At 52.9% G+C, this 18748-nt stretch overlaps 1 protein-coding gene across 1 annotated transcript in view; it reads right to left on the reverse strand.

The window, feature by feature from the left end:
- OTOA (otoancorin) overlaps positions 1 to 18531 on the reverse strand; it is a gene marked incomplete at its 5' end in the record, with an annotated part of 55670 nt that extends 37139 nt beyond the window's left edge. Inside the window, 10 exons of the mRNA XM_081090491.1 lie at positions 61 to 200; positions 1559 to 1659; positions 6762 to 6865; positions 10970 to 11205; positions 13769 to 13900; positions 16058 to 16145; positions 17834 to 17861; positions 17963 to 17993; positions 18079 to 18107; positions 18441 to 18531. Of these exons, the coding sequence (XP_080946617.1) occupies positions 61 to 200; positions 1559 to 1659; positions 6762 to 6865; positions 10970 to 11205; positions 13769 to 13900; positions 16058 to 16145; positions 17834 to 17861; positions 17963 to 17993; positions 18079 to 18107; positions 18441 to 18531 (980 nt within the window). The remainder of the gene's footprint in view (positions 1 to 60; positions 201 to 1558; positions 1660 to 6761; positions 6866 to 10969; positions 11206 to 13768; positions 13901 to 16057; positions 16146 to 17833; positions 17862 to 17962; positions 17994 to 18078; positions 18108 to 18440) is intronic.
- Between the last annotated feature and the right edge of the window lie 217 nt (positions 18532 to 18748).

Consider the following 18748-nt stretch of genomic DNA (forward strand, 5'->3'; position numbering starts at 1 on the left):
TTGCTGCTCAGAGGAACCTGAGCTTAGAGCGCATCTTGGGCAAAGCTCGGAGGGCCCTGCCTGTGGACGGTGGAGGCGTTCCTCATGTCGAAGTCAGAGGAGCCGATCCGCTCCAGGAACGCCTGGGCCAGCTCCGGTGTGATGTCATAGACGGTGTCCAGCTGCTTGGTGGCGTTGTCATAGCTGATGAACAGCCCGATCTGGTGGACAAGCACAGAAAGGTCATGCGGAGGACGGGCGTGGCCGCAGCACCCGCCTGGGGTCTGCGCTGTGCCATCCCAGACACGGTGCGCCGTTCCGCTGCCGTGGACGAGCTCACGGCCCCTTCCTGCCTCAGAAAGCCCCCTGGTATTTAAGGAGCATTGCTTCTACCACCCATGACGCTGGACTTTTTTAAGCTAATATTTGCGCATTTACTTCTAGATTTGTTATACTGGGGTCAGAGAATGTGGCCCACACATTTCCTGCTTTGGGGAATCAGTTTTTTTAATAGATGAGTGAGTTTATAAGTGGCCTCAGGAAATTAAAAACATGTATCCTTTGTAAGACTGAAAAGTGAACTAGAATAGAAGGAATCTGAGCAGCATATTAGTATCTTTCTATTCCTGCTCACTTTTTGCCTGTGTCCAAGGCCGTCCCCTTAATGTCTTGATATTTCAACGCACATTTTTCTGTGCTTAAAAGCCTCGTACAGCTGCCTCTCCCCCAGAGACTGCCTGTTGCCCCTGTGACGTGCCCTCGGCGGGGGCCTGCTTTCCCCACCCTTCCCCACAGTTCCTAGACGCAGAAGAAAAGGTGCGTGTGGGATCTGATCGTAGCAATGCCCCTGCCCAGCTTCCTCGGAATCTAACCTGCCTTCCCACCTCCCGGACTCAGCGCTGGGAGGGCACAGCGGGGTTAACCATGTTGTAATCAGGTTACAAAATCAAGACATTCAACACGTGCAGCCTCCCAGGTAGAAAGAGGAGCCGCGTGCTGCCCCTGGCTTCGTAATAGCCGGGCGTTGCTGGGTCAGTCGGCCTTTGAACAGCCTGTCACTTGCTGCAAAGACTTCTCTCGCTGAGGGTAGATGACTGGCCAGCTGGGCGCTCGGAATAGAGGCGGAGGCGAGCCCACCGCTCCGTGAGCGCCTCCGTTTGGCGGCGTGCTTAGGAGGCTGCAGTCCAGAGTCAGGGTCACTGGGTCAACGCCAGGAGAGCAACAGGCTGGCCACGAGCTAAGCAGCTCAGGACAGAGCTCAGTGCTGCTACTCCATGTTGCTTCCACTCGGTCCACGCCTCCTGGCCGGGAAACGCTAGCGCTATTTTCCGTGGCCTTTCTGGAGGACGACAATACTCAAGTGATTTTTGGTTCACAGCCAACCTCCTGTCACGTTGGCTCGCGTCAGAGCTGTCTCAGTGGCCACAACCCTTCCCTTTTCTGGTTCGTCTGCACTAGAACACAGTCGGGGGCTGACGGCTTGAGGCCGCTCTCCAAGCGTTTTCTTAGAGACCCGGCTACCCTGGGCTGCTGGCTGACCTCGTCCCGGTGAGTTAGCAAGTGTGCCTTCCCGACTTACTTCCATGGGACTGATTTTCGTAATTTCTTCAAGGGGTAGGTGAACCATGTATCTGCCCAAAATCCATAAGGTTTCTGCGCTGACCCACGAAGCAGACCCATCTGCAAGCAAATGAATGAATGGGTTTGTAAGTGAATGAGTGAGTAAGAGCCCTGCACTGCAGTGGGCTTGATGGCAGGACCTCCTTCCTGCATTCATGAGCCCGTTAGCTCATCCGATGGCGTTCACAGGCAGCACCCTGGCCCCCGGACGCTCGCCGCGCACTGGGAGGCGCAGGTGCCGCCAACGGGGCTTTGTCACTCAGCAGTGTGCTGCCTGCACAGGCCAGCAGCCCCGGGGGCTGTTAGAGATGCAGGTTATTTGTTAAGACTTCAGACCACAGAATAGAGCTTTGTTGTAGCTCACTTAGTTACTAAGTAACCTGGTAACTTTAAATATATCTGACTCTTTTATTACTAATAATAGTTATCATCCTTGCTGATTATCACCATGTTACTAGGCTCGAGCCAGACCAAACCACCTGTACGCACCCCACATGTTTGCCCAGCTCTGCGTGCTCAGGCCCTTCCCGTGAGCTAGCATGCCTTTCACCTAACCGGGGCTGGGGAACCTTCCTTCTGCTAAACGCCATTTGGATGTTTATAACGTCATTTACGGGCCATACAAAATGATCAACTTAAAAATGAGCCTGCTGTATTTGGTCAAACATTTAACTAACTCACCCCCAATGCCTTGGCAGGGCCAGACCAAATGGTTTCGAGGGACTTATACGGCCCACGGGCCAGACGTTCCCCACCCCTGATACCCTTCTGCTTCCAAATCCTACCTTCGAGATTGAGCTCACACATCTCCTCTTCCCTACAGCCCACCTTGTCTCCCAGCCAGCAATACTCTCTCTCCTCTGAACTCCCAGAGGACTCGCCACTCTGTTTGAATTTCCCCATCAGTGGTATGTCAACAGAACTTGAAGAACCATCATGTGGAGAAAAGGGACCCTCGTGCACCGTGAATGGGAGTGCAGATCGGTGCAGCCACGATGAACAGTATGAGGGTCCTCAAAAACATAAAAATAGAATGACCTATGACCCAGCAATCCCGCTCCAGGGCATTTCTCTGGAGGAAATGAAAACACTAATTTGAAAAGCTATCTGCACCCCAGCATTATTTACAAGAGCCGAGATAGGGGAGCAGCCCAGGTGTCCATCAGTAGCTGAGTGGATAAAGACGTGGTACATGTCAACAATGGAGTATTACTCAGCTATGAAAAAAGAATAAAATCTTAGAAACCAACAACAAAACAACAAGAAGCCCACTGCATGGGAGAACATATTTGCCAATGTTATCTCTGATAAGGGTTTAATCTCCAAAATTTACAGAGAAATCATACAACTTAACAAAAGGAAGATAAACAATCCAATCAAAAAATGGGCAAAGGACCTAAATAGACACTTTTTGAAAGAGAACATACAGAAGGCCGAAAGACATATGAAAACATGCTCCAAGTCACTAATCATCCGAGAGAGGCAAATCAAAACAACAATGAGGTACCATCTCACACCTGTCAGAATGGCTATCAGCAACAAATCAACAAACGACAAGTGCTGGCCAGATGCGGAGGAAAAAAAACCCTAGGGCACTGCTGGTGGGAACGCAGACTGGTGTAGCCACTGTGGAAGGCAGTATGGAGTTTCCTCAAAAAACTAAAAATGGAACTCCCATTTGACCCAGTGATCCCACTTCTAGGAATATATCCCAAGAAGCTAGAAACACCAATCAGAAAGAATATATGCACCCCTATGTTCATAGCAGCATAATTCACCATAGCTAAGATTTGGAAACAGCCTAAGTGCCCATCAGCAGATGAATGGACTAAAAACTGTGGTACATCTACACGATGGAATACAACACTGCTGTAAAAAAAGAAGGAACTTTTACCATTTGCAACAGCATGGATGGAACTGGAGAGCATTATGCTAAGCGAAATAAGCCAGGCGGAGAAAGATAAATATCACATGATCTCACTCATTTGTGGAATATAATGAACAACATAAACTGATGAACAAAAATAGATCCAGAGACAAGGGACAGGGGAGGGGGGGTTAGAGATCAACCAAAGGACTTGTAGGGATGCATATAAGCATAACCCATGGACACAAGCCCTGGGGTGGTGGGGGCCTGCCCTCGGGGGTGGGAGTGGCCAGGGGGAGGGGTCAATGGGGAAAAAGGAGACATATGTAATACTTTAAACAATAAAAAAAAGAATAAAATCTTGCCCTGGCTGGTGTTGCTCACTGGTTAGAGCATCCACTTGTGCAATAAAGGGTCTCGGGCTCGATTCCGTTCAAGGGCACATGCCTGGGTTGCAGGTTCGATCCCCGGCCCCAGTTGGAGCTCAGTCAGGAGGCAACCAAACAATGTGTGTCTCTCACATCTTACTCGCTCTTTCTCTCCTTTTCTCTCTCCTCTCCCTCCTTCTCTTTCCCTCCCGCCTCCCCTCCCTTCCTTCTACTGTCTCTAAAAATCAGTGGAAAAAATATCCTCAGATGAGGTTTAACCCCCCAGAATTTTTTTTAATTTGTAACAACACTGAAGGATCTAGAGGGCATTATGCTAAGTGAAATGTTGGACAGAGAAGAGACTACGTGATCTCACTTACATGTGGAATCTAAAAAAACAAAATAAATGAACAAACAAAACTGAAACAGACTCATAGGCGCAGAGGACAGACTGGTGGTGGCCAGAGGGGGTCGGGCTGGGGGCGTGGTGACGAGATTAAACAGTGCAGCTGGAAGTTGTGAAATAGCCCCAGGTGCACAGCGCAGCACAGGGATCATGGTCAGTAGTGTTGCATAACTGTGTGCGGTGCCAGGCGGGCGCTGCACTTACTGGGGGGACCAATGCATAAGGTACAGACTGTCTGGTCACTATGGTGTACATCTGGCACTAATATAATACTGTGTGTCAACTCTGATTGAAAAAAATTTAAGTACTTTTTAAATATGTTTTTATTGATCTCAGAGAGAGGAAGGAAGAAGGGAAAAGGGATGGAAACATCCATGATGAGAATCATTGACCAGCTGCCTCCTGCATGCCTCCTATTGGGGATCGAGCCTGAAACCCAAGCATGTGCCCGGACTGGGGATCAAACCATGACCTCCTGGTTCAAAGGCTGACACTCAACCACTGAGCTGGGCATATTGAAAAGTTTTTAAATTTTTTAAGAGCAGTTATGTCCAGGATCCAGTTTCAAGTTTCCCTGAGCTAGAACTAGCCACCACTGCTCCAACCTTTCAGTGAAAGACTTTTATAAACAACAACTTCATTGTTGGCATTTGGGGGGAAGGAGGAGGCAGGGAGCCTTTACGGGGTGCAGTGAGTCGTCACCAGGAGCAATGATGGCAGTGCTGCTGCAGGGCCGAGCTACACGAACAACAGGGTGACTCCCCCAACAGGAACCAAGCTTTGGGGTGAGCAAAGGATCCCCTAGATGGGAACTCGGGACATTTGACGTGGTGATTAGCAGGGTGGCTCCAGGAGGATAGAGAATTGACGGGGGGGAGGGGGTGACTCCCCACCCTCCAACCCCACAGGTTCCCTCTGTCCCCGCACGCAGAGCCACCCCCACCCCATGGCTTTGGCAGAGCCTGGCCCCCCTGCAGAGCCGGCAGGCCCGACGCCATTCCCACTTTGGAGGGATCACACATTTGGACCAGTGGAAACACTAGGTCGTCCCTGCCTGCCTGGCCCAGGGCCTGCCAGCCACAGCTGTGCTTGTGCCACCGGCAAGCCTGGTTTTTACGCTTTTCAATCATTGAAAGAAAAAACAAAAAAGAAAGAATATTTTGTGACCCATGAAAATTACATGAAATTCAGATTTCAGTGCCCATCAAGGTTTTATGGGGCCCCGCGAGCCCTGTTCATCTACTGCCTATGTCTGCTTCCGCTGTAACGCCAGAGCTGACTCGTGGAGGCAGAGCCCATAGGTGCACGAAGTCTAACGTATTTACTCTGTCCCTTTGTACGAAATGCATGCCAAGCCTGCCGTCTCTGCACCTCCCCTCGGGTACAGCAGTAGCTCCGCGTCAGCGAAGACTGTCTCCCGTTCCTCTGTCCCAAGTGGCCTACAGATGGGAGGCTTTCTAAAGGTGTTTTAAAAGTCCGCCCTGTGTGTACTGCTAACATTAAATACTCAACAAGCTAAAGCTACTAAAGAACTGTTGGCATTGCTCACCCTCAGAGCCATGCTTTTTCTGTATCGCTCCTTTTCAGCTCTGGGCAAATGCGCCCCGTAAATCTTCCGTCTGACCACCTTGGGTGCACAGCGCAGCGCCTCCAGCACACCCACGGCTGTCGGCCCTCCTGCCGTCCACCTCAGAACTCCCTCATCTTGCAAAACCGGACCTCTGCTCCCTAAACGGGAACCCTCCTCCTCCCCTCCCCGCACCCTGCCCCCAGCCACACGACCAGCATGCTACTTCCTGTCTCTAGGAACTGGACTCTGTGTGCCCCTGGAGCGACATGCAGGTTTTCAATGAGCATTTCTCAAATAAATGCATCCTGACCTATTTCTGCTTTGGTTGCCAGGAAGCTTAGGGCTAACCTTCTGTGCTTTATTTCCTATATTTTATTTTTTTATTTGTTTAAATATATTTTTATTGATTTCAAAGAGGAAGGGAGAGGGAGTGAGATAGAAACATCAATGATGAGAGAGAATCATTGATCGGCTGCCTCCTGCATGCCTCCTACTGGGGATGGAGCCTGCAACCCGGGCATGTGCCTTGACTGGGAATCGAACCGTGACCTTCTGGTTCATAGGTCAATGCTCAACCACTGAGCCACGCGGGCCGGGCTAGATTTTATTTTTAAAGGTCACCTTGTGCCACTTTCACACCGAGGTTTTCATACAGATTTTGAACCTGTGGCCTCACTCCAAAGGCTCTCATCAAGTCTAGGAGGCACCCACTTCCATCCCACCAGGAGCTGGGGTGCCCTCTGGGAGACACGGATGCAGCCTGATTTCAGGCCTGCTGAAGCGGGGTTCATGTCTTATTCCACGAGCCACACAAATTCTTCCTGCAGGTTTGGGGAGAAGCAGGTAAAAACCCTGAGTGACACTGAACTCGAAGCCCCAACTTCCGAGACGCTGTTTCGGCAGCTGTTTCGAGGATGGCCGGCCCTCGGGTGGGGCCGCCAGCAGGCTCACCGGTGGTGCTGGAGGACGCCCGCAGCGCGCCCGCCATCCAGGAGTAGAGGGCTCTCTGGGAACGGGCCGGGGTTTGGTCGTAGAGGTCTTTGAACACCGCGGACCTAAAGGACACAACACAGGTGTCAGTTAAGGAACAGACGGGGGAGGCTGCCTTGAGGGGCAGACGGCTCATGCCCCGAGCCCCCCCCCACGCCCCCTCCGTGTTGGAAACCTCCTGCCCCCCTTGCTGTACGGAGCCTGTTTCCCATTCCTCCTCTGCCTCCGTGGGACCCTTCCCAAGACTGGTCTCCACGTCCTCACCTCAAGGCCACTGTTTGGGTAGCATCCTGATTGAAGTTGTAATCACATACCATACAATTCCCATTTAAAGTGGACACGCTGGTGGCGTCCAGGACAACCACGGAGTTGTACAACGGTTACCACAATCGGCGTTAGAACATGATAAGCACCTCACGGAGAACCCCCGCGCCCTCAACAGCTAGCGCCCACTCCTACAGACCCGCATCTACTTCCTGTCTCTGTGGATTTGCCGCTTCTGGACATTTCAGATCACGGAATCAGACGAGGGGGGACCGGCTTCTTCCGTTCGGCGTCATGTTGCCAAGGCTCACGCCCGTTAGCACTTCCTTCCTTCCCGTGCCTGTGCGGACACACCACATGCTCTTCGCCCGTTCACCAGCTGGTGGGCTCGGAGGGCCCCCCCCCCCCCCCCGTCTGTTATGACCATGCTGCCGCAACCATCCATGCACAGGGTTTCTGTGGACACACTGTCACTTCTCTTGGATACATGCCCGGGTGTGGATGTGGCTGGGCAAGGTGGCAGCCCTACAAGTAGCCTTTTGAGAAACTGCCAGACTGTTTTCCAAAGTCACTGCACCGTTTCCGGTTCTCAGCAGCAGCGTGTGCGGGCCCAGCTTCGCCACGTCCTCACCACACCTGCCAGTGTCTGCCGTGCTGCTTGTAGACACGCCGCTGGGCCGAGTGTTGGTCCCTGTTCGCCACTGAGGTCTGGTCTCCTCACCTCCACCCCCTCCTGTGACCACGTCACCGTGACCTCCTGGCTGGTCCCGTTTGGCCCAAAGACAAGTTGACCCATCACAGCATGTGGCACAGCTCACCACCCTGTTCAGCCTGCAAAGCAGCTGGGTCTCCTCTCCCGGGAGTGTCCCTGCCTCCCCCCGCCCCCACCCCCCACCCCCCCACTAAAACCAACTCCCCACCGGACGCGTCCCCAGCCTTTTCCAAGCTTAGATTTTCCCCTGGCCACTCTCCCAGTCACGTCACAGCGAACAAGCAAACTTTCCCTGAAGTCCTTCTTAATATCTTCTTTCTGTGTTTTTGTTTTCATTAGCTTCTTTTTGTCTGTTGTTTGTTTGCCAGGCCTGAGGGGGTGACAGGGCAGCACACGGGGTCCTGGGGAAATGGTCAGCCTCCCTCATGGGAAACCTCACCCACCGGCAAACACGCTGGCTCTGCGGTCCCTGTATTCTCACCTGGGGGGAGTGATTCTCTTCGTGCCTCAGTTTCCTCGTCTGAAAAATGAGGGAGAGATTAAAGGCCTCATCCCCACAAGAAGAGGAGGGGTGATGGGCCGAGTAGGAAAAGGACAAAACTGGCAAGAGTAAGGCAAGCCCACCGGGGCCACCCACCGCGGACGCCGTCTCCTCTTTGGGCCTCAGATCCCTTATCCATAAAAGAAGAGGCTGTTTGGATGACGCGTTAGCGTGTCTTCAGGAGGCGTGGGGGCATATTCTGGGCCTCACTCGGGCACTGAGAACCGGGGTCAGGGAATGTTAGATCGGCATTATTCCGCGTCTTTCTGTCCGCGAGGTCCGTGACCTTTCCCCCCTGTTATCCAGGGTCCATAGAACGTGTTTGCAGGGGCCATCTACAGCCCTCTTCTTCACAAAGCACCTCGATTTCTCTTGGAGAAACACTTCTCCATTCCTGGTTCACCCACGAGGTTTGCGCGGGACTGTCACCCACCTAAGCATTGAGCGTATTCGATCCATTTGCAACAGTGATTGGACCCAGAATAGCATGTGACCCAGTCGGGACCAGTGAGAATCAGGTCGGGACTTTGCCGGACCTGCTGCCCCTCTGGGCTGGGCGCTCTGAGGACGGCGAAAGGCCTTGCTCGCAGGCAGGGGGCGGGGGGGGGGAGGCGCGGGGCGGGGGGGGGGGGGGGGCCCTGACATCAGGACGGCAGAGCTGGGAGACGACAGTCCAAAGATGTTCCCGCCGCGATGTGAGCTTCTGGATTTACCTGCGCCTGAAACTATTCAACTACAGGATCCGATGGTTCCCTTTTGGAAACGAGAATTTCGAAAAAACTTTGAATGGCTTTTCTGACACTTGAATCAGATGAGCAGTGGCCAGTGAAATTCCACTCCCAATCACGTTCTCTCCACGTCCACTCCCACGCACATCAGCCTGGGGGGGGGGGGGGGAGCAGGAGACCGAGTGGAGCGGGCTGTGTGATGGCACAGAGCAAAGGGCCGGCCCAGAGCGGCCCCTGCGACAGAATGAGGCCAGTGCACTGCCTGTTTCCCGGCAGTCCTCCGGCTGCTGAAAGCAAACATGCACACAGGCTCGCCCAAGTGGTGGCTTCGCCGGTCTTTTCTTCATCTAAATCGTTTTTAGGTTTGGAAAGGCCCTTTAGGGCATAAAGAGATATAATTAGTAAAAGGGGAGCTGGCAAGGGTCGCCAATGCCTGGGGCCGGTCAAGTCCCGGACACAGCCCTCTGACTGGGCGCCCCGCACCCAGGGTGTGATTTCACAGGGCGAGGTGCTGCCCCCTTCCCCCCCCCATCCCCCCTGCCCTCCCCTCACCCCCATCCCCGCCTCCACCCTCCGCCCTACCCCCACCCCTACTCCCACCCCTACCCCCCACCCCTGCAGCGCACGCCAGCCCCGCCTTGGGAGGGGGTCGGTGTGAGGGCACCTTCAGGCCCAGCTCCTTTCCGCCCACAGGAGGCTCAGGCACTGGGAGTCACCAGCCTCACTGGCACGGAGTGGCACCGGTTTTTTGTTATCATTTTTACTTTTTGTAAAAAATATATTTCTTTATTGATTTCAGAGAGGAAGGGAGAAGGAGAGAGAAATAGAAGCATCAATGATGAGAGAGAATCATTGCTCGGCTGCCTCCTGCACACCCCCCCACTGGGGATTGAGCCCACAACCCAGGCATGTGCCCTTGGCCAGAATCAAACCCAGGACCCCTCAGTTCGCAGGCTGATGCTCTATCCACTGAGCCAAGCCAGCTAGGGCATCATTTTTACTTTTATGACTACTTTTACTTAAGACAAATAATACTCATTTCCCATTTGCAGTAATGATATCAAACTTGCTTTTTAAATAAATACCAAGGAAAACATTGAGTCACTATAAAGAAAAACAGGAAGTAAATAATAGCACAGATGTGTGTTGATGTGGCAAAAATTGTGAGGTCCGGAGTGACTGGAATTTGGAAGATGCTAATCAAGCCATCTCTAAACTCCACAGGTTTCCGGCTTCTGTTCCAGACCTCACACACGGGCCGGTCCCACCTGCCCTCTCCCCTCTGCCATGTACAGGGTGTCCCAAAACACGTGCCACCCTCTCACACCTGGGGCTCAATGGATCCTTCTTTCTTTTCAGCCAGACTAAGCTCTGGACAAAGGAAATTCATCCTAAAATGCTACTGGGAGTTTGAAAATGCAGCTGAAGCACGAGCATTGCCTTTCTATCCAAGTGTGTATAAAAATGTAGACATGCTCTAACAGCAGATAATTCGCTCAATTGTCACTCCTTTTCGGGGTTAACCGATTTGAAATAATGGGTGAAGCCAGAATAAGCTTTGAACAAAGAAAATTTATCCACTGGACTTTCTTGTCTGGGGAGACATAAAAGATAAAGTTTCTGGTACAAAACCGGCAACAGTTGAGGAATTGAGGGCGCACAGATACCGCACAAAGTGATTCTTGAAGTCGCGATTCCAGCGCGTTATCAGCAGCGCCTGGACCAGAAGGGTCCTCAGTTTGAAACAGGCATTGACAAAAAAAATTATTCATTTCTGTAGATGCTTTTAAATTTTGAAAATGAACGGCATGTTAATAAACAGACGTCATGATCACTCAGGGCGCATACATGTTTTGGACACCCTGTGTCACCGCCTGGACTCACAGGAACCGGAGGGCGGCGAGCGGAGGGAGGGGACACTCACAGGTTCCTGAAGGCGTCCTCGCGCAGGCCCGCGGGCAGCCTCGCCGGGAGGCCGGGCTGCAGGAAGCGGCCCGGGGACCCCCGCAGCACCTTGCCCAGGACCGCCACGCACTCCAGGGAGCTCAGCTCCTGGAAGCACCTCTCCAGCGTGATGAGGAGCAGGCTGCGGTTCACGCCCGGGCTCTGCAAGGCTTGTTTCCGAATCTCCCCCACGTCGATGACGACGCCTTCCAGCTCCTAAAGGCACAAAGGAAGCGGGTGGTCTTGAGCGCGGCCTCTCGACGCAGAGGCGCTGAAGGGACCCACTTGGCAGCAGGAGGAAAGGAGGGACCACTGTGTGACCCCACGCTGCCATGGCAACCCTCTCCATGTCAAGGCCTCCACCTGCCCACCCACACTGCACAGCCTGTTCTGAGATGCCCGTGACTGCCACACCCCGGCCCTGTTCCAGCTGGAATTCCTCCCCAACTCCTCCCCCTACTGCAACCCAGCTCATCCCCCAAGGCTGAGCTCAGGCATCACATCGTTGATGTCCTCTCTGATCGCCTCCTCCTTCAGTCAGATCAATTCTCCCCCCAGTACATGCTCCTAGGAGCATCTTGAGCCACACTCTGTGATGCATCCGAGATGCTCATGGCTGTCTCTCCAAGCCGGTGGTCAACTCGGTCAGCACGTCAGCCTCACTGGGCAGGCGCCCAGCACCATCACAGCATCTGACCTCACTGGGGTGGCCGGAGCCCTGGCACCTGATTCTAGTGTGGCGTTGATCCAGGGGGTCCCTGAGGCCCAAGCCATGTGCCCAACAGAATGCCTGGTACATAGACAACCTTGAGAAATAACCTGTTGAATGACTGAATGAGTGACTGAATGAATGAATGAGTGAATGACTGAATGAGTGACTGAATGAATGAATGAGTGAGTGAATAAATGAGTGAATGAGTGAATGAATGAGTGAATGACTGAATGAGTGACTGAATGAATGAATGAGTGAATGAGTGAATGAATGAATCCTGTGAGCCACAGAACCCAGCAATGCTGACAGGGCTGTCACACCTGATTGGGCCCACTGTCCTTCACCCACACACCCTCCGAAAATAACAGCCACCATTTACTGAGCACTGACCACGCACCAAGGGCTGAGCCAAGCCGTGTGTCTTCTTGGAGGTGCCCTCGGCCCTCCTATAGAGTGAGCCCATGTGTCCGAGGGCCAGACATCCTCATATTCAGACCCCAGGCCCTGCGCTTACTGTGTGTGTGTTCCTGAGCAAATCACCTCAGCCTTGAAGTCCGCGTCCCCCTCTTTAATGAGATAGAACTAGTGCCTGCCTCTAACCCACCTGGAAGGAGACAATACACGGCAGGTGCTTAGGAGACAGCCCACAGTGCTATATTTACACATTTTGGTGAATGTATTTCAATAGAATTGGCTTCCTTTGTCGCCATTTGTATTTTATGTTATAGATTTAACACATTATTCTGAGAAGGGCCGTGGGCTCAGCCGGTGCCAGCAGGCTCACAGCGCGCCAGGAGGCCACGCCTTCAAGCCCTGCAGCCCGAGGTGACCGTCCAATCTCTCCCCTCATCTCCTCCTCTGAGTATCGAAACGGTCAGATTCCTCCGGCCCTGTTTCAGGAGGTCCTGAGAGAAGTCAGCGCCCGCCCAGGGTCTGTCCTGAGAGCACTGTTGGCAGACGCGGCCCACAAGCTGGGGACAGTGTCACTGGAGCCTCCACGCCCACTCACTCACCTGCCACCTGTGGTGCCTGCCCAGGGCAAGGTGAGCCGCTGTGCCGCTGCAGGCCTGCAAAGCCTCGAGCGCGGACGCCAGGCCCTTTTCAGAAACAGCTTCCGGGCCCTTCCCTGGGAGAGCGCCGGGCACAGGGGAACCCACAGTGCGCATTAATCAGCGTAGCTTTCATGGGAATCCCCATTTTACATAAACTGGCACTTCCTTTTCTATTATTTACTCTGTATTTTTTCAAAAGTTCATTTCGAAAGGAAACACTACATTTCTCCTACAAAGCTCACGGGTTCAATGCGTCCATTCTATTTTAATCACAGGCTTTGAAGTGAACCCATGAGGATGAAAATGTGTAATTGTTCAACTCCTTCTGGGGACACTGACCCAGACCTGCCTCTGACAGGAATCTCAGAGCCTCGGGTGCCTGGCCGGCCGGGCTGGGCCCTACGGGGCTTCTGGGTCTGCGGCTGCGCTTGGCTCTCACATCACCAGCTTTTGTGAAAATGATCTGATTTTTGTCTCCACTCCAGACTGTCAACTCCTTGAGGTCAGGGACAGTCTTTTATCCCTGAACCCAGTGTCCCTGGGGGCATAGCACCCATTATACGTGTTCTTAAGCCAAACCCCTGGTGCCATGAGAACATGAATCAGAGGACCCTTCCTTTGATCTTCAGAGAAAGTGAGAAAATCTCAGCCCAAAACTGTCAGGGGGTTGGGGAGGGAGAAGGAGACGGCACACTGCCCTGCCCGGCCGGTGTGGCTCAGTGGTTGAGCGTCAGCCCAGGAGCCAAGAGGTCACTGGATGGGTTCCCGGTCAGTCAGGGCACAAGCCTGGGCTGCGGCTCCGTCGCTGGTGGGCGTGCAGGAGGCAGCCGATCACGTTTCTCTCTCTCTCTCTCTCTCTCTCTCTCTCTCTCTCTCTCTCGTCATGGATGTTTCTATCTCTCTCTCCCTCTCCCTTCCTCTCCCTCTAAAATCAATAAAAACATATTTTTTTTAAAAGAGAGCAAACTCAGAACCTGAGTCAGGCTCCATCGCTGACTCCCCCTGGGAACCTCACCCAGCGGTCCTCCTTGTCTCCCGCGAGGCACTGCAGGCCGGTGCGGAACTGCCCCGCGTCGGCTCCCCGCAGGTCCTCCCGCAGCTTCTGGGGCTGGAACAGGCGCTGCTCCAGGTGGTGCTCCACGGCCGCCTGGACAGGGTGTGAGGAGAGTGCGTGAGGACAGGGACAGGACGGGAGCCTGAGCACACGCAGCCCAGCCCAGCCAGCCGCCTCCTGCCCTCGGAGGCCCCAGCAGCACCTGACAGGAAGGCGGGGGAGGGCTCATCAGCTGCCAGCGTTTAGAGAAGGCTGTTCCTCACAACAATGCAGACCTCCAGCTTCTCTCGGAAAACAGATTCGGCGATGCTGGACGCGTCCGCCTGTGACAACCAGCTCCCCACCCAGCCAGACAGCCAGCCACTTCTCCGAAGCCTGCCTGGTCCCGGGAGGGGATGGAGGTTTCAAATCCAGAAAGTTCACCCCAGGTGGGCACTCCCCCAAGCCCCAAGCTACGAGGGCAAGACAAGCATTCTGGGAGCAAGAGCAAATTCCCTCCCTCCGCAGCCTCTCCCGACAGGTTCCCTCTGCTCCCTGGGGGTTCCCCCCTCAGCCTCCCTCAGACAGGGCTGCTGCAGAAAGGCAAGCAGCATGTACCATGGGCAAAGGTGGTCTCCAGAGCCAGACAGCCATGTGCAAGCCCCACCCTGCCACGCACTAGCCGTGCGGCCTTGGGCACGTTACTTAGCCAGTTTGCTAGATAAAACACAGGATACCCAGTTAAGTCTAAATTGCAGGTCAGCAATGAATAATGTTTTTAGCATAAGCGTATCCCAAATATTGCATGGGACATACTTATACTTTTTGTTTGTGGTTCAATGATAGTATTATAGTATTATCATTCATTCATTAGCTCAATATCTAGTATATATTTACATATATATGAAGACAGACAGTATAACTACTAATATGTATATACTAGAGGCCCAGTGCATGAAATTCGTGCATGGGTAGGGTCCCTAGGCCCGGCCAGCGATCAGGGCTGATCAGATTCCCCGCCCCTTCCTTCCCTCACCCCCTCAGCATCCCGCTGCCACTGCTGGTCACCCGCCATGCTCCGCACCGCCCCCTGGTGGTCAGCACACGTCATAGCGAGTGATTGAACTCTGGTCTCCAGGTCGAACTCCCCAGGGGACACTTTGCATATTAGCTTTTTATATAGAGAGATATATTTCATGAGAAACCACATGCTAGAGAGAAAGGGTCAGGCATTTCTTATCTTAAACTGCCACAGACTGATGAGCAGTAGAGATAAAGGTGGGTATCCTGGTGAATGGCTAACCACCAGCTCTCCGAGGCAGTGCAGCTGCGAGTGTAGGCTGATATTTTTGTTTTCATCAAGTAAACATGGAAACAACAGAGATGTCAGACCGTCCTTCATCCATGACATGAATTCTTTGCTGAATCAGAGAACGGTTCTTGAATCCTGGGAGCATATTCTCTCAGTTCTCTGTGTGAGCTAGCCCCAGTGTCATGGCGAAGACACGCGCACCAGCCCTACCACCCGCTGAGGCACAGATCCACTGCCATCGACTAACATGATTCCTGCTTGTGGTTGAGTTAAAAGTGAAGAAAAATATTTCTTGGATCATGACTGAGGTACTGACACTTATACCCGAAGATCCACTGCCCTGTTGTTCCTTTTAGCAATAGAATCCCACGCGTCCGAGCTGGTCCGTGGCCTCTGAGAAAGGCCTGCAGTGACGTGACCATGGACTGGGAGCCAAGAAAGGTCAGCAGAAGGAAGTGTGGGAGTGCAGGTCACATTCTTAAGGAAAAGATGCCCACCTTCACTCCCCGCCCCCCCGCCCGCCACCCCCATCCCCCACCCCTCCCCGGGTGGAGAATGGATGTGCTGCTTCAGGATGTGGGCAACAGCCTAGAGGATGACAAAACGGTAAGACAGAAGGAGCCTGGTCTCTGGAAGGTCTTTTGAAATGTCCTCTCCAGATCTCCCACTTAGGTGTGGGCTATTACATAAGACAGAAAGAAACGAAACTGTTTGAGCGCTGTAATTTGGGGTCTCAGTTACGGCAGCTCAGCTTATACTCTAATGCACCACGTCTCCATCAAAGACGGAAAGATAAGAGCTAGACAAAGAACTTGTGTTGTGTTTTAAGAAAAGCTGGACAGAACACGTTTCTTTGGGGGCGAAGCCTAGCGCTACACCTGGCCCACTCTCCACTTCCTTGGCCGGAGTCTGCCCCCGAGCACAGCCAGGGAGCACACGGGGAGGGCGCCGACACACACCTGCAGGCTGGGGATGGTGAAGGCCACGCCCCGTGCGTTCAGGTAGGCCAGGACTCCGTGGGCCAGGTCCGCCGTCCACAGGTGGGAGCTTCAGTCAGAGACAGACGGGAGGAGGTCACCACGGCAGCTCCCTGTGCCGGGCAGCCCTCCTGTTCGCTGAGTGGCCGGAGGATGGAAGTCGGAGAGGATGGGGGGGGGGGGGGGCTGGGATGCTAGAAACCGTGCGTGTGTGCGGAGGAAGGGACACAGTGGGTGGGTCGGGGGGGGGGGTCCAATTTAGGAATCGGCCTGGATCGCATTCTCCCGAGGACAACTAGCAATCTCTGAGCTGCGTGCACTATTCCACTTCCCAAAACAACCCACTTAAATCAGCTACAGTTCAAACAGATGAACTGAGAAAGGTCCTCACTAAATTAAGTTTAAAAATATGCACTAACAGGTTTAGCTCACTGGATACAGTGTCGGCCTGCGGACTGAAGGTCCCAGATTCGATTCCAGTCAAGAGCACATGCCCAGGTTGCAGGCTTGATCCCCAGTAGGGGGCATGCAGGTGACAGCCAATCAGTGATTCTCTCTCATCACTGATGTTTCTATCTCTCTCTCCCTCAACTTTCCTCTTTGAAATCAATAAAAATACATTTTTTTAAAAAATAATAATAAATAAAAGCAGGTGCTGTGTGCACCATGAGAGGCTGGAATAGCATTGTGAGGAGTGGGCTCGGAACCTGGATTTGAATGTTGGCTCAGTCACTCAACTGTGCGGCCTTAAGCAGTTTACTGAGTTGCCCTGTGCCTCAGTTTCCCTTTCTGTGTTATACAATTGTCAGGATTCAATTTGCTTACAGAGGGAAAGTGCGTCATCCGGTGCCCAACACACAGAAAATGCACAGCTCCGTTCACAACAGCCAGAAACTGGAACCAACTCCAACATCCAGTAACAGGCGGAAGGCCAGCAAGCATGGCGAGCGCTCAGCGGGGCACCACTCACCACTAAAAAGCTATGGCCAGGCGTCGGCTCCAGATAGTGGCGAGCCTGGCGGCGGTAAACCCTCCTGCTGTGAGCCACTAGAAGGCCTTCCATGAGCCCATTTTTGTGGTAAGTGATGAATGAATAACAAATTAATAAATGAACACTTTAGCCTGAAAAAATACCCAAAACTACCCTTCGGAGTTATCTTAGGGAGAGGAGTGTCTATGCGGGTCTATCACTGTAGCATAATTGGGCGCCCTGTCAGGAGGCCCCAAGGCCGCCATTTCTTCGCCCTCGGGGTCCTCGTGGTGTTAAAATTAGCTGCTAACATTTGTCCTTCCCGAAGACTCTCCAGAACCCTGCCTGTGTTCCAGGAATCTCACACCGCCCACCGCCGCCGGCAGCACGGACGGCACCACGGTGAAGGCCATGGTGTGGAGCTGCCCCCTTCCCGGGGCGGCGTGGCCGGACGCGTCCTCGCTGGGCCCCGGTGTCACCATCCTGTCTACTGGGACAGCAGCAGGGCCGCCGGGGTGCAGTGAGGACCCGACGGGTTTCTCTGCATAAAGCACGGAGAACATTCCCCCTACAGAGCGAGCCCTCGGTGACCGTCAGCCCCTGTGCCAGAGCAGAGAGGAGTACGTCTGTGGAACACGTGTGTCTGCTTAAAAAACACACTTGTGCTCTGGTTGACATTGTCTGTAATGCAATGTATTACTTTTACAACTAAGAGACTTTCATGAAGAGCTTTTACTGAAAATCTATCCCATTCTCCCCCTCACACCCCCCCCCCAAGGGCAGGTTACCTTTGAAACTGTATGAGATCCAGGAACGCTAGAAGGGGAATAAAATGAGAGATGCTTAAAACGAGTCGCTCCAGAGAGATCGGTCACATTCGGTGTGAGATTCTTAGAAGCAGCACGTGGGGACATTACCATTCAGGTAGCTCCCATCTATTATTTCTTCCTAAAAGGCAAAGGGACAGCAGTTACGCATAACATCCAAAACCGCAGAGGAGGCCTGGGTTAAAAAGAGAAAAAGGAATACTCACCGCCATTTTTTGCAGCAATGGGTGCAAATCTGTAAGAAAACAGTGAACGCATAACTAGAATTGAACTGTGCAGCCTTCAAAGATACAAATGTGGGTTCAGATAAGAGTCCCCCTAAAAGCCGTGAAGGAAAATTATAGTGGGTTTTAATCAGCCTGTACCTACATGTGCCCAGTGTGAGAAAACCTGGGTCTGAAAACCCCTTTTAGCATAAACGTGAAAACCCTACGTGTGCTCCTGCACGCGCACCGGGACACACACACTCCAGAATACCTCACAGCATCAAGTACCGAAGCTGGCCCATGCCCTCCCCATCCCCTCCGGTGTGTGGGAACCATGGGAGTTTTCCTCCCTTGGCACTCACCCTGGCTGGAATCTGCACCGAGACTTGCCACTCCATGGCTCAGAAAAAGGAAAAGGACCGGAGCGTATGTCCTGGGTTCCGGAGACACCATCCTGTAGTTAATTCAAGCATAATTATCATATATAAATAATTTCAGTTTGATTTCTTAAACATATTAAAAAGATTCAGAAGACAAAAGGGAAAGACCAACGGACCCAGAATCCTTTGAGGTTTTTTCAAAATAATTTTAAAATTCCATCTACTCTGCCCCATCTAAACCCCAATCCTAGTCTAAGACGCAAGCCTCTCTCCCCTATTTAAAGTCTTAC

This window comes from Myotis nattereri (assembly GCF_964212035.1).
Source record: "Myotis nattereri genome assembly, chromosome: 4".
Taxonomy (NCBI): Eukaryota; Metazoa; Chordata; class Mammalia; order Chiroptera; family Vespertilionidae; genus Myotis; species Myotis nattereri.